The sequence below is a fragment of the Ranitomeya imitator genome, chromosome 2, assembly GCF_032444005.1.
Source record: "Ranitomeya imitator isolate aRanImi1 chromosome 2, aRanImi1.pri, whole genome shotgun sequence".
Classification (NCBI taxonomy): domain Eukaryota; kingdom Metazoa; phylum Chordata; class Amphibia; order Anura; family Dendrobatidae; genus Ranitomeya; species Ranitomeya imitator.
The window spans coordinates 380,899,862-380,915,451 of NC_091283.1; the positions used below are offsets into that span (position 1 = coordinate 380,899,862).

General features: G+C 49.4%; 1 protein-coding gene across 1 annotated transcript in view; it reads left to right on the forward strand.

The window, feature by feature from the left end:
* LOC138666629 (uncharacterized) overlaps positions 1 to 15,590 on the forward strand; it is a 292,085-nt gene that overhangs the window by 194,879 nt on the left and 81,616 nt on the right. Inside the window, 4 exon segments of the mRNA XM_069754825.1 lie at positions 461 to 566; positions 696 to 875; positions 958 to 1,081; positions 7,025 to 7,122. Of these exon segments, the coding sequence (XP_069610926.1) occupies positions 461 to 566; positions 696 to 875; positions 958 to 1,081; positions 7,025 to 7,122 (508 nt within the window).

A 15,590-nucleotide genomic window follows, 5' to 3' on the forward strand; every position in this document is an offset into this window, starting at 1 on the left:
AGAAGCGATCAGACAATTACAGATTTAAAGGGAACCACCCTGTCACCCCCAAAATCGAAGGTGAGCTAAGCCCATCATCATCAGGGGCTTATCTACAGCATTCTGTAATGCTGTAGATAAGCCCCCGATGTATCCTGAAAGATGAGAAAAAAATGTTAGATTATACTCACCCAGGGGCCGTCCCGATCCGGTTCTGGTCCGATGGGCGTCCCGGTCCGGAGCCCCCCATCTTCTTACGATGACGTCCTCTTCTTGTATTCACGCTCCGGCGCAGGCGTACTTTGTCTGCCCTGTTGAGGGCAGAGCAAAGTACTGAAGAGCGCAGGCGCCGGGCCTCTCTGATCTTTCCTGGCGACTGCACACTGCAGTACTTTGCAGCACTACTAACTTCGCTCACTGGTTCCTTACTGGATGATTTTTACAAGCGATCTTTATGATTTTCTATTTGCTCCCCATTCAGGTATAAAAGAATTTTCCAGATTGACCCATCAAGGATGGACAAGGGCAAGATGGCCGAGAGGATATTACACTTCACTCTAGAGATCCTCTTCCGTCTTACTGGGGAGGTGAGAGATTCTGATGATGTCACATTACATCATTCTTATCTATGGGAATAACAGATGGTCAGAACTGGAGAGGTGAGGACTCTGGAAATGTCTGTAGTGAGACTTATTAATGTGTCTCTCCATAACCAGGATTGCACGGTAGTGAAGAAGACCTCTAGTGAGCGCTGTCAGGCCCCTGTGTCTGAGGGATGGGGAAGACCCCTGAACCCAATCACAGGGCCTCCACCTCACCCCCTGATACATGAGGACATCAATCACCAGAAGATCCTAGAACTCGCCTACAAGATGACTGAGTTGCTGACTGGAGAGGTGACACTGCTGGGAATGCTGGGACATTATACAGTAATGCTATGAAGGGATCGGGGGATGACGATATTATTGTATGTGTCAGGTTCCTATAAGGTGTCAGGATGTCGCCGTCTATTTCTCCATGGAAGAGTGGGAGTATCTAGAAGGACACAACGATCTGTACAAGTACGTCATGATGGAGGTTCCCCAGCCCCTCACATCAACAGGTAATAGACAGGACTAAATACACACGGTCTATTTTCTCCTACACCTCATTGGGGGACACAGGACCATGGGTGTCATGCTGCCGCCACTAGGAGGACAGTAAGCAAATACAGAAAGAATAGCTCCTCCCCTGCAGTATACACCCTCCTGCTGGATCTAAAGGAGCCAGTTCTTGCTTAGTGTCTGTAGGAGGCACTTGGGTCTGCTTTCAGACCCCACTGTTTTTATTTTTATTTTACTTTTTATTCTATTTTTGCCCGACGGATCCTTTCTAGGTTCCGATCTCCCCTGAATCATCAACAGGCAAGTACGTGGAGCGTTCCTCCCGTATCCTTTCCTGCAACGTTGGATGCCAGCCCTGAGCTCACCTTGGGCGACGGTTCCTTCGCGTTCCAATCTCCCCCCTCCATAGCAGGTGACTACGTGGAGTAGCCCTCCATCTACCTCTCCTGGAGCCATGTGCATAGCTGGACATAATATGTATGGCGTCCGTACAGCCCCCCACTGCATCACCACTGATATAGCAGATGACGCAAGGCGGTAGAAGCTCTCCACACCCTCCCTGACTATGGCGACGGTGGATTGAGCACCGGCCCACCGCATCTACCGTGAGTACACTGCGGGGTCCTGGTCCCCTGGGTATGGGAGGTCCGCATCTTAAAGCCCGGGCACGTGGGTGGTCCGCAGTGCTGCAATTCAATAAGGAGTGTGGTTTAAGAATGGCGCTAATAGCGGTTGCGGCGCTGCAGGCCGCAACCGCAGGTTTTTAAAAATGTAGCCCCCGGCTTTTCCCCTTCATACAGGCCGGAGTTTTGGCCACGCCCACCGGCAGTTACTGCCGCCCACTCTGGTGCTTCTTGTTCCCTGAGAAGCGATCTCACTTTCTGATCTCGGCGGCCATCTTGGGACACCCACAGGGCTGATGCTGCAGTGCTGCTCCAGCCTTTTTAAATCACAGCCTTCAGGACTAGCGATTTCTGGGCATACACTACAGACCTCCCCTGGGGACTAAAGTCACAGGACCTGGGTAAGCTGCAGAAACATAGCTTAACCCTTCCCCTGCTAGTAAGCGCTCTCCTCAAGGCTATACTATGTCGCAATCAAAGCCTCACAAAAAGTCGGGGAAAACCCACACTGTGTTCTTCGCTGCATGTACCTCTTGTAAGGTGTAATTACCCAGGGGTCACAATACTGCATTGTGCACAGCTTGTGAATTGGTGACTGCTCAGGGACCACCTGTTACTGATACTGAACCCAGTGAGCCTAGTCCCCCTGAGTGGGCTACCTCCCTTACACGGTCTACGGCATCCCTCGCAAAAGCGTTAGACTCGTTCCGAGACCCTTTCTCTAACCAGGGCACTATTTCGGACGACGCTTCTGATCGACAGAACCCCTCGTACTCCATGGGTCGTACCTTGCCAAGGAGCTCTTGCTCTTTCAGGAAAAGGACTCATGCCATATCCCCAGACCATCGCCGGGATTCAGGTTGTAAGAGCTACATTTCTCGCTCCCCTTCCATTGGGGCTAGTAGAGAACCTGTTTCAGAGGATGATTCTGACAGGTCCCTAGATCAGGAATTTCAACACGATCAGGAAACTCTCGACTCTCTGATTGAGTCAGTGAATAAGGCTTTGAAGCTTGATGAGGAACATTCATCTAAAACGTATCATGCCGTGTCCTTTAAGAGGACGAAGCGAGCTCATAGAGTGTTCGCCAGGAAATTGTTGATTCTCACAGGATCTGTCCAGATAAACGATTTACAGGGCAGAAGCCCATGGAGTCAAAATATCCCTTTGCCCAGGATCTAAGAAAAGATTGGTCACAGTCTCCCCCGGTAGATCCTCCGGTATCGCGCCTGGCTACTAAATCTGTTTTATCCTCTTTGGAGGGCGCCTCGATTAAAAACCCAACCGATCGTCAGATCGACAATATGGCGCGTTCAGCCTTTGAAGCCTCAGCAGTCGCACTCTTCCCATCTTTTGCCGCTACGTGGGTGGCTAAGGCTATGACCCACCGGGCTGAGGTCTTGTCTTCAGCGATGCTGGATACCAACCTTCCCCCCCCCCCCCCCCCCGATGCTGGATACCAACCTTCCCCCCCCCCCCCCCGAGATAGCAGGCCTCGCTACTTAGATGGCCAGAGCTGGAGATTTTGTAGTGACCGCGTCCCTGGATGCTGCTAACTGCGCTTCTCAGGCAGCAGCAAACGCCATCACCATCCGGAGGTCCTTATGGCTCAGGGACTGGCTTGCGGATTCTGCTTCCAAAAGGTCATTGACTTCTCTTCCTTATCAGAGCCGTCGCCTTTTTGGTAAAAAGCTCGACCAATTAATTTCCGACGTCACTGGAGGGAAGAGTACATTTTTTCCACAACAGAGACCTTTCGGCCCTTTCGAAACCAGCATCAGCAGGCTCGGTCCCCATTTTGTTTGTTCCAACTCAAATTGGTCCTCTACTTCCATATCTTCCGGACCCGGCCGGGCACAGTGTAGGGATAGAGGTCCCCAGACCTTACAAACCTTCCCCTTCATGGAGAGGCAGGCCTAGTCAGTCAGGATCCAGGGGGTCCAGACCGGGCAGGTCTCCCACACAATGACTCCCTGTGGTATCCGGAGGACACTCTCAAAGTAGGCGGTTGCCTGCTTTCCTTCAGCGGCGCGTGGCTCTCGGTCATTCACGACTAATGGGTCACGACCTATTGTCCTCCGGATACAAGCTAGAATTCGCCTCTCTTCCACCAAATCGTTTTTTCCTGTCTTCTCCTCCCAGGGCAAAAGCATCAGAGTTCTTCCAAGCTATAAGCTCCCTGAGGAAAGACGGAGTTATTATTCCGGTCCCTCAAAGCGAAAGGTTTCAAGGTTTTTATTCAAACCTCTTCATCGTTCCAAAGAAGGACGGTACAGTACGGCCCATACTGGACCTAAAACTGCTGAACAAGTTCGTCAGGGCGCGACGGTTCCGGATGGAATCGCTTCGTTCTGTCATCGCCTCCATGGAAAAAGGCGAGTTCCTGGCGTCTATAGACATCCAGGACGCGTACCTCCACATTCCTATTTTACCTTCTCACCAAAGGTTTCTTCGGTTCGCAGTTCAGGAAGATCACTTTCAATTCGTTGCTCTGCCCTTCGGCCTCGCCACCACTCCAAGGGTATTCACCAAGGTCATGGCGGCTGCCGTGGCCATCCTTCACACCCAAGGTGTGGTGGTGCTACCGTATCTAGACAATATCCTCATCAAAGGCCCCTCTTTTCGCACCTGCAAGGAGGCTGTGAACATCACAATAGATACTCTTTCTCCTCTGGGTTGGAAGATAAACTTCAAAAAATCTTCCCCATTACCAGCTCAGCGAATTTCCTTTCTAGGAATGATACTCGACTCCTCCCGGGGGTTGGTTCTTCTTCCCCCGGAAAAGATCTCAGTCTTACAGCGAGAATCTCAGAGGCTCTCTCAGCCTCGCACTCACTCTCTGCGCCTCAGTATGAGAGTTCTCGGCAGGATGGTAGCAGCTATGGAGGTGGTTCCATTTGCTCAATTACACGTCCGACCCCTACAGCATGCCCTCCAGGCTGTTTGGGACAGGAACCCGTTCTCCCTCGACCACCGGTTCCTCCTTTCCCAGCGAGTCACAGTCTCTCAGGTGGTGGACATTGAAATCCTCCCTGAATCAAGGGAAGTCCTTTCTTCCAGTACATTGGTTACCGCTGACAACAGATGCCAGTCTTCTAGGCTGGGGAGCGGTGTTCCTTCATCACACTTCTCAGGGCCGCTGGTCCCCCCAGGAATTACACCTTCCAATCAACATCTTGGAAATCCGGGCAATCAGGTTGGCGCTTCAGGATTCAGTCCGACAATGCCACTGCAGTGGCATACATCAACCGCCAAGGGGGAACCCGCAGCAAGACAGCCATGAACGAGGTAGGCCACATCCTCCGATGGGCCGAGGAAAACCGCTCAATGATCTCTGCGGTTCACATCCCGGGAGTGGACAATTGGGAGGCAGATTTCCTCAGTCGTCAGGGCCTCGACTCCAGGGAGTGGTCTCTCCGTCCGGAGATCTTCCACCAGATCTGCTGTCATTGGGGAATTCCGGATGTGGATCTGATGGCCTCACGGCTAAATCCCAAAGTTCCCGACTTCATAGCTCAGTACCACGATCCGGCAGCTATCGGGGCAGATGCTCTCATACTCCCGTGGCATCATTTTCGACTTCCGTACATATTTCTCCCACTTCCTTTACTGCCGAGAGTCATCAAGAAAATCAGAGCGGAGAGGGTACCGGTAATCCTGATTGCGCCAGATTGGCCGCGCGTGGTACGCGGAACTTTTTCAACTAGTCGCCGATGTTCCCTGGTGATTACCGAATTGCGCAGACCTGCTATCACAGGGCCCCATTTACCACCAGAACTCCAAGACCCTGTGTTTCATAGCATGGCCGTTGAGTCCTGGGTTCTAACCCAGGCAAGTTTCTCTCCGGAAGTCATCTCTACCATGATCAGCGCTAGAAAGCTTATGTCTATGCGCATTTATCATCGCACTTGGAAAACCTTCTTTTCCTGGTGCAACGACTGGGGACGTTCTCCTCTTGAATTTTCCATTCCTTCCATCTTCGAATTTTTACAAACGGTTTTGACTTAGGTCTCGCCCTTAGTTCAGATTTCAGCCCTGTCCGTTCTGTTCCATCGCAGGATTGCCAACAGATTACAAGTGAAGACGTTCATTCAGGGAGTCTCCCATAGGGTGCCACCCTATAAGATGCCGTTGGAACCATGGGACCTTAATCTGGTTCTCAGAGTCTTGCAGGAAGCTCCTTTCGAACTTTTACAGGAGGTTTCCCTGTCCTTTCTTTCATGGAAGGTTGCCTTCCTGGTCGCGGTCACGTCCATTAGACGAGTGTCAGAGCTGGCGGCTCTGTCTTGTCAAGTTCTGTTCCTGAATTTTCATCAGGATAAGGTGGTGGTGAGAACATCCCCATCTTTTCTACCGAAGGTTGTCTCCTCTTTTCATCTCAATGAGGACATTGTTTTACCGTCACTCTTTCCGGCACCAGTACATCACATCGAGAAGGCCCTACACACACTGGATTTAGTGAGAGCTCTTAGGAGATACCTCTCGCGGACAGCGTCTTTCCACAGCTCAGATGCCCTGTTCGTGCTTCTGGAAGGACCAAGGAAAGGGTTTCCCGCTTCCAAGACGACAATAGCCAAATGGATTCGTTAGGCTATTCAGGAGTCCTACCGAGTCAGAGGTCTTCCTGTCCCAGCAGGGATTAAAGCTCACTCCACTCGATCAGTGGGTGCGTCTTGGGCCATCCGGCACCAAGCTTCGGCAGCACAAGTTTGCAAAGCTGCGACTTGGTCCAGCCTGCATACGTTTACAAAGCATTACCATATTCACTCTCAGGCCTCGGCAGATGCGACCGTCGGCAGACGAATTTTGCAGGCGGCAGTGCCGCATCTGTAACTTGTGGGTGCAAGGAGCAATTGCAGTTGATTGTTTCCCACCCAGGGACTGCTTTAGGACGTCCCATGGTCCTGTGTCCCCCAATGAGGCATAGGAGAAAAGGAGATTTTTGTGTACTCACCAAAAAATCCTTTTCTCCGAGCCAATCATTGGGGGACACAGCACCCACCCTGTTAGCCTATTGGCTTTGGTTTTTCTGTGTTGACTTGGTTTTGACATAGTTCATCATTGTTAAATGTTAAGCTCCTACTGCCTTGTTACCGAACTGGTTAACTTAGAGCCAGCAGGAGGGTGTATATACTGCAGGGGAGGAGCTATTCTTTCTGTATTTGCTTAGTGTCCTCCTAGTGGCAGCAGCATGACACCCATGGTCCTGTGTCCCTCAATGATTGGCTCGGAAAAAAGGATTTTATCGTGAGTACACAAAAATCTCCTTATTCTCTGTATGTAAAGAGTGAATTCAGTCCCTGTATGTGTTTATTCCAGTTCTATCCAGTAAGAGGACAACACCAGAGAGATGTCCCCGTCCTCTTCTTCCACAGGACTGTAAACAAGAAGATCCCAATGGTCCTCAGGATCAACAGGTAGCTGGTGAAAAAGTGTCATGAAATCTCCATTATGATGTGTTCAGTTTTGTTTACTCTGTTGTCTCATTGGGGGACACAGGACCATGAGTGTTATGCTGCTGTCCACTAGGAGGCGACACTATGCATAATCTGAAAAAGATTAACCATGGCTCCTCTTCTGCAGTATACACCCCTGGACGGCGTCAGCCTTCTCCAGTTTTTGCTTAGTGTCGCATTTCAGGCACACCTAAAAAAAAATTTATTTATGCACTGCCAGGACTGCATCAAGACTACTGCGTCAGAGCCCCAAGAAGCCCCTGCCAATGCTTCGGTGTCTAATGCAACGCCGGAATGGGTCACTCAGAGGTCGCAATCTATGACGCAGTCTATAGATAACCAAACCTCCACATTACTTCAGGCTCTGCAGTGATGCCTCGGCCATGACCGTTACCCAGCAAAGGGAGAGCTTGACTCAGGAACAGGACGACCCTGGCACATCCACGTGTAGGTCAGGACGCAAGCGGGCCCATAGGTCAAGTCCATCTGCGTCATCCCATAGCACACAGTCATCCCCTTCTAGGGAGAGTGTTATGACCTGGTGGTTAAGAGGCCACACTGATATGACCTGGTGGCTAAAACGCAACATGGAACAAGCTCTGAGAAGGTGGTATCTCTACTGAACGCAGTCCCTAGTCCTAACAACACAACTAGAAATAGTTGTGGGATGTTCCTGACACTCCCTAGACACCTCGTCACAGCCTAAGATATAACTACCCCTAAAGAAGGAAATAGAAAGCTATCTTGCCTCAGAGAAACCCCCAAAAGGAAAGATAGCCCCCCACAAATATTGACTGTGAAAGGAGAGGGAAATGACGAACACAGAAATCAAATTAGAATTCAGCAAAGGGGAGGCCAATACTAAACTAGATAGACAGAGAGCAAAGGATACTGTGCGGTCAGTATTAAAAACTACAAAATCCACGCAGAGTTTACAAAAATGAACTCCACACTGACTCACGGTGTGGAGGGGCAAATCTGCTTTCCCAGAGCTCATGAATGGCCTGGACTTTAACAGGGTCCATTTCAATAGCCGAGGGAGAAAAAATGAAACCCAAAAAAGAAACCCTCTGAACTCCAAAGAGGCACTTAGACCCCTTCACAAACAACGCATTAGAACGAAGGACCTGAAACACCATCCTAACCTGCTTCACATGAGACTCCCAATCATCGGAGAAAACCAAAATATCATCCAAATACACAATCATAAATTTATCCAGGTAATTCCGGAAGATATCATTCATAAAGGACTGAAATACCGATGGAGCATTAGAGAGCCCGAATGGCATCACAAGATATTCAAAATGGCCTTCAGGCGTATTAAATGCTGTTTTCCATTCATCACCTTGTTTAATACGCACAAGATTATACGCCCCTCGGAGGTCGATTTTAGTAAACCAACTAGCACCCTTAATCCGAGCAAACAAATCAGAAAGCAAAGGCAACGGATACTGGAATTTGACAGTGATCTTATTGAGAAGGCGATAATCTATACAGGGTCTCAAGGAGCCATCCTTCTTGGCAACAAAAAAAAATCCCGCTCCCAACGGTGACGAAGACGGGCGACTATGCCCTTTCTCCAAGGACTCCTTTACATAACTCCGCATAGCGGCATGCTCTGGCACAGACAGATTGAAAAGTCGGCCCTTAGGGAACTTACATCCAGGAATCAAATTAATGGCACAATCGCAGTCCCTATGAGGAGGCAGGGAACTGGACTTGGGCTCATCAAATACATCCTGGAAATCCGACAAAAACTCAGGAACTTCAGGAGAAGGGGACGAGGAAATGGACATGAAAGGAATATCACTATGTATCCCCTGACAACCCCAACCAGTCACAGACATAGATCTCCAATCCAGCACTGGATTATGTTCCTGTAACCATGGAAAACCCAGCACAACAACATCATGCAAATTATGCAACACCAAAAAACGAATATTTTCCTGATGTGCTGGAGCCATGCACATGGTTAACTGTGTCCAGTACTGAGGTTTATTCTTGGCCAATGGCGTAGCATCAATCCCCCTTAAGGGAATAGGACTCTGCAAAGGTTCCAAGGAAAAACCACAGCGCCTGGCAAACTCTAAATCCATTAAGTTCAGGGCAGCGCCAGAATCCACAAATGCCATAACAGAAAAGGACGACAATGAGCCAATAAGGGTAACAGACAAGAGAAATTTAGGCTGCACAGTACTAATGGTAACAGACCTAGGGACCCTCCTAGTACGCTTAGGGCAATCAGAAATAGCATCAGCTGAATCACCACAGTAAAAACACAGGCCATTCTGACGTCTGAATTTCTGCCTTTCTGCTCTAGTCAAAATCCTATCACATTGCATAGGCTCAGGACTTCGCTCAGAGGACACTGCCATATGGTGCACCGCCTTACGCTCACGCAAGCGCCGATCAATCTGAATGGCTAGAGACATAGACTCGCTCAAACCGGCAGGCGCAGGAAAGCCCACCATAACATCTTTAATGGTTTCAGAAAGACCTTTTATGAAAATAGCAGCCAGCGCCTCTTCATTCCATTTAGTGAGCACAGACCATTTTCTAAATTTCTGGCAATATAACTCTGCTGCTTCCTGACCCTGACACAGGGCCAACAGTGTTTTCTCAGCATGCTCTACAGAGTTAGGTTCGTCATACAACAATCCGAGCGCCTGAAAAAAATGCATCTACATTCAATAATGCCGGATTCCCTGTTTCAAGAGCAAATGCCCAGTCTTGAGGATCACCACGCAGTAAGGATATGATGATTTTCACTTGCTGAATGGGATCACCAGAAGAACGGGGTTTCAAAGCAAAAAACAATTTGCAGCTATTTTTAAAGTTCAAAAACTTGGATCTGTCCCCAAAAAACAAATCAGGAGTAGGAATTCTTGGCTCTAGAGCCGGAGTCTGAACAATATAATCTTTGATACTCTGGACTCTTGCAGCAAGTTGATCCACACGAGAAAACAAACCCTGAACCTCCATACCAGAGCAGCACCACCCAGATGTCAAGAGGAAAAAAAAGGCAGAACAGAGCACAGAAAAAAAAATGGTTCAGAACTCTTTTTTTTTTTCCTTCTTTTGAGACACATTCAATTCATTCTTGGCCTGCTGTACTGTTATGACCTGGTGGTTAAGAGACCACACTGATATGACCTGGTGGCTAAAACGCAACATGGAACAAGCTCTGAGAAGGTGGTATCTCTACTGTCCGCAGTCCCTAATCCTAACAACACAACTAGAAATAGCCGTGGGATGTTCCTGACACTCCCTAGACACCTTGTCACAGCCTAAGATATAACTACCCCTAAAGAAGGAAATAGAAAGCTATCTTGCCTCAGAGAAACCCCCAAAAGGAAAGATAGGCCCCCACAAATATTGACTGTGAAAGGAGAGGGAAATGACGAACACAGAAATGAAATTAGAATTCAGCAAAGGGGAGGCCAATACTAAATTAGATAGTCAGAGAGCAAAGGATACTGTGCGGTCAGTATTAAAAACTACAAAATCCACGCAGAGTTTACAAAAATGAACTCCACACCGACTCATGGTGTGGAGGGGCAAATCTGCTTTCCCAGAGCTTCCAGCTAGCCTAAATAAGACATAGTGACAAGCTGGACAAAAGAGACAAAATGCAAAGCAATAGAGTCCAAACAAATGGACAAACAAACTAGCAAAACTTATCTTTTGCAGACAAGGACTGGCCATATGAGAAATCCAAGGGAAGAATCAAATCCAACCAAGAACATTGACAGCAGGCATGGACTAAAGCCCAGAGCAGGTTTAAATAACAAACCCAGGCAAGGCGATTAGTGAAGGCAGCTGCTACAGCTACCTAATAGAGCAGCAGTTCCACTCGAAACCACCAGAGGGAGCCCAAGGGCAGAACTCGCAAACATACCATTAGCAACCACAGGAGGGAGCTCCAGAACGGAACTCACAACAGGAGAGACACCGTAGTTCCAGGTCATCTAGACCATCCCCTTCCAAGGGCAGACAATGCAGATCTCCGCAATCCCCGACCAGAGAAGACCTCTGCCCCAGCTCACCCAGCAGGGGACGCCTCAGTGATACACAGGATTCGGAAGGCATCTGTGACTCCGACTCAGACAAGGAAACGGAGGGGTCCCTGATCCCAATTCCCCCTAGCAATACAGCACTAGTTGAGGACATAATCTCTTACATCCATCGGGTGCTGGACATTTCTGATCTGCCACCAGAGGCCCCAGAACACAAGATTTCCTTTGAAGGAGCTCTGAAGCCGCCTAAGGTTTTCTCTAACCACCTAGAGTTTAAGGCGATCCTTAAAAAGCAGCTCTCACAGCCTGAGAAAAAATTCGCTAATCGCAAATATTTGCAGGCAAGGTACTTTTTCCCACAGAAGGACACCAAGGAATGGACAGATGCACCCGAAGTGGACCCCCCAGTCTCTAGACTAGCAGCACAGACCCTCCTTTCACTGCCAGATAGCTCAACCCTGTTGTGAATTCTGCTTTTGGGCTCCCTCCGGTGGTTGTAGGTGGTAATGCAGTTGTCCCTGGCCTGCAGTCCTGGACAGGTGTATCTGCTAATTGCAATTCTGACTGGGGTATTTAGGTTTGCAGGACTCATTAGTCCTTGCCAGTTGTCAATGTTTCTTGGGAAGTGTTGGATCCCTGTCTGGCTTCTCCTGCTTAGCTGCCAATTCAGCAAAGATAAGTGTCTGTTTCTTTTTCTATGGCACACAAGCTGTGTGCTTGTTTTTTGATTGTATTCCTGCTCTGAGTGTAGGAGTCTCTGGAGTTGCAGATATACGTTCCACGTCTTTAGTTAGATGGAATTTTTTGTATAATCTGCTGTGGATATTTTTGGAAGGGTTTTAATACTGACCGCACAGGACTCAGTTCTATCCTTTCCTATTTTAGCTATAGTGGCCTCGTGCTAAATCCTGTTTTCTGCCTGTGTTTGTCTTTCCTCTCCTACTCACAGCCAATATTTGTGGGGGGCTGCCTATCCTTTGGGGTTCTGCTCTGAGGCAAGGTAGATTTCCTATTTCCATCTTTAGGGGTATTTAGTCCTCCGGCTGTGACGAGGTGTCTAGGGCTTATTGGGTACACCCCACGGCTACTTCTAGTTGCGGTGTTAAGATCAGGATTTGCGGTCAGTATAGTTACCACCTACTCCAGTGAAAGTTTTCATGCTGCTCCAAGGTCACCGAATCATAACAGTACAACTGGCCATCTCAGAAGAAGGGAAAAAAGGTGTTGAGCCATTTTTTTTTCTTCAGTCTGCTTTATCTTCTCTTCCCTCTTTATCTCTGGGTGGCTGAGGAGCCTAGTGCTAGCATGAATGTTCAAGAATTGGCTTCTCGTGTAGACCAGCTTGCTGCTAGGGTACAGCGTATTTCTGATTATATTGTTCAGACTCCTGTTTTAGAACCGAAGATTCCTACTCCTGATTTGTTTTTTGGTGACAGGTCCAAATTTTTGAGTTTTAAAAACAACTGCAAAATGTTTTTTGCTTTGAGACCTCGATCCTCCGGTGATTCCATTCAGCGGGTTAAAATCGTCATCTCCCTGCTGCGTGGCGACCCGCAGGATTGGGCGTTTTCCCTGGAATCTGGGGATCTGGCTTTGCTTAATGTAGATTCCTTTTTTCAGGCTTTAGGATTATTATATGATAAACCTAATTCTGTGGATCAAGCTGAGAAGACCTTGTTGGCCTTGTCTCAGGGTCAAGAGGCGGCAGAATTGTATTGTCAAAAATTCAGAAAATGGTCTCTGTTGACTAAATGGAATAATGATGCTTTGGCGGCAATTTTCAGAAAGGGTCTTTCTGAATCCGTTAAAGATGTTATGGTGGGGTTTCCCACGCCTTCCGGTCTGAGTGATTCTATGTCTCTGGCCATTCAGATTGACCGGCGCTTGCGGGAGCGCAGAACTGTGCTACTCCAGTGAAAGTTTTCATGCTGCTCCAAGGTCACCGAATCATAACAAACCCTCAGGGACGTAGCAGACCGGCAGGAAGAACGCATGGCTCGTTCAATTTTCGAGGCGGCAGGGGCCTCCCTGGCTCCCGCGTTCGCTTCAGTTTGGGCTGCCAAAGCCATCCTGGCTTGGGCCAAAAATTTACAAGCTGCCCTCCAAGCATCTGCTCCTCAGCTGTCGGACCAAGCGGTTCAAATAGCAGTTGTAGCAGATTACATGCTTCATGCAGCTCTGGATTCAGCAAGGGGTGTAGCGGGGAGAGCATCAAACGCCATCACGATTCGGCGTATCCTCTGGCTGCAGGAAAGCATGGAATGGAAAGCAGACGTCCCTCACGCACCTCCTGTATCTCAGTGGGCGACTTTTCGGTGAAAAGTTGGACACAATGATATCCAATGCCACCGAGGGTAAGAGTATCTCTCTCCCTCAACTGAAACCTAAACGCACTTACAAGAAGCGTAACGAAACCCAATTCCGATCCTTTCGGAATTCTTCGGGCTGGTCCATCTCGCGTCCAGCACAAAATAGTAACCGTTCCCCACGCAGGGACAACTCACGGTCGACGCAAAGGTCGGACAAGACCTGGCAGTCAAAAGCAGGCCAGTCAAAGCCCAATGGAGGAAAACCTCAGACTTTCTCCTCATGACTCACGGACTCTGGAAGACATCCCACCCAAAGGCGGCCGACTTTTGCTCTTTCAGCAAGTCTGGATGCCTATTACAGAACACAGGTGGGTCAGGGAACTAGTGTCTTCCGGATACAAGATAGAGTTCAATTCCAACCCACCGAACCGATTCTTCCTCTCTGTTCCCCCAAATCCGCCAGCCAAGGCTCGTGCCTTCCACCAAGCGGTATCCTCGCTTCTTCAAGCAGGAGTAATAGTATCGGTTCCCGCGGCCGGGTGCTTCCGAGGGTTCTACTCCAATCTATTCGTAGTCCCCAAGAAAGGAGGCAGCGTACGGCCCATACTGGACCTAAAACAACTCAACAAATATGTACGGGTTCGTCACTTCCGCATGGAGACCCTTCAGTCCATCATTGCGTCCATGGAGAAGGAAGAATATCTCGCCTTCATAGACATACAAGACGCATACCTGCATATACCGATTGCACCTGCTCATCAGAGTTTTCTCAGGTTCGCAATCGACCAGGACCACTACCAGTTCGTGGATCTCCCGTTTGGACTCACCACGGCTCCCAGAGTGTTTACCAAGGTCATGGCAGCCACCATAGATGTAATGCACTCCAGAGGCATAGTTAGTCATTCCATACCTGGACGATCTACTCATCAAGGCTCCCACCTTCAAGGACTGCGAGCTCAGCGTCTCAATCACAACCGACACTCTGAGTCGCATGGGCTGGTTAGTCAACCTACAAAGGTCATCACCAACACCGAGTCAGTCTCTGACCTTCCTGGGAATGCTATTCAACACCTCCAGGAGTCTAGTGCTCCTTCCCAAGGACAAGGCACTGGCTCCACGTAGGAGTTCGCACCCTCCTCCGCAAACCTCCTCGATCTCTCCGGTTTGCCATGAGAGTCCTCGGCAGGATGGGTGCAGCAATAGAAGCGGTCCCATTTGCCCAGTTTCACCTCAGGCCTCTCCAACTAGCCATTCGCAAGTCCTGGGACAGGAATCCTTTTTCTCTCGACAGGGAATTCCAGCTAATGTCGTCAACCAGGAGGTCCCTGCACTGGTGGCTCAAGCCAACCTCGCTAGCAAAGAGAATATCCTTTCTCACAGGTCAATGGAAGGTTCTGACCACCGATGCGAGCCTGACAGGTTGGGGTGCGGTGCACCTACACCACAGGGCACAGGGCAAGTGGTCCCCTGTGGAAGCGACCATGCCCATCAACATCCTGGAAATTCGTGCCATCCTCCTGGCATTGAGGGCCTTCCATCACTTACTGGCAGCCTTTCACATCAGAATACAATCGGACAATGCCACAGCTGTGGCATATGTGAATCACCAAGGGGGGACCCGCAGTACCCAGGTGATGCGAGAAGTGTCACACATCCTCCACTGGGCGGAGGACACAGGCTCGGTTCTCTCGGCAGTCCACATTCCAGGTGTGGACAACTGGGAAGCAGACTTCCTCAGACGATAAGGAATAGACTCGGGAGAGTGGTCTCTCCATCCCAAAATTTTTTGCCAGATCTGCCATCGCTGGGGACCCCGAATGTGGACCTATTGGCATCCCACTTCAATGCCAAGGTCTCCAACTTCATGGCCAGAACACACGATCTGCGGTCGCTCGGAGCAGACGCTCTGGTTCAGGACTGGACCCAGTTCCAGCTTCTGTACATTTTTCCACCTCTCCCCCTGATATCCAGAGTGGTGATGAAGATCAAGCAAGAGGGAGTTCCAACCATCCTAATAGCACCGGTCTGGCCCAGACGTACATGGTACGCCGACGTCGTACAGTTTTCAGCAGACGCCCCCTGGTGCCTCCCCGACCACCCGGAT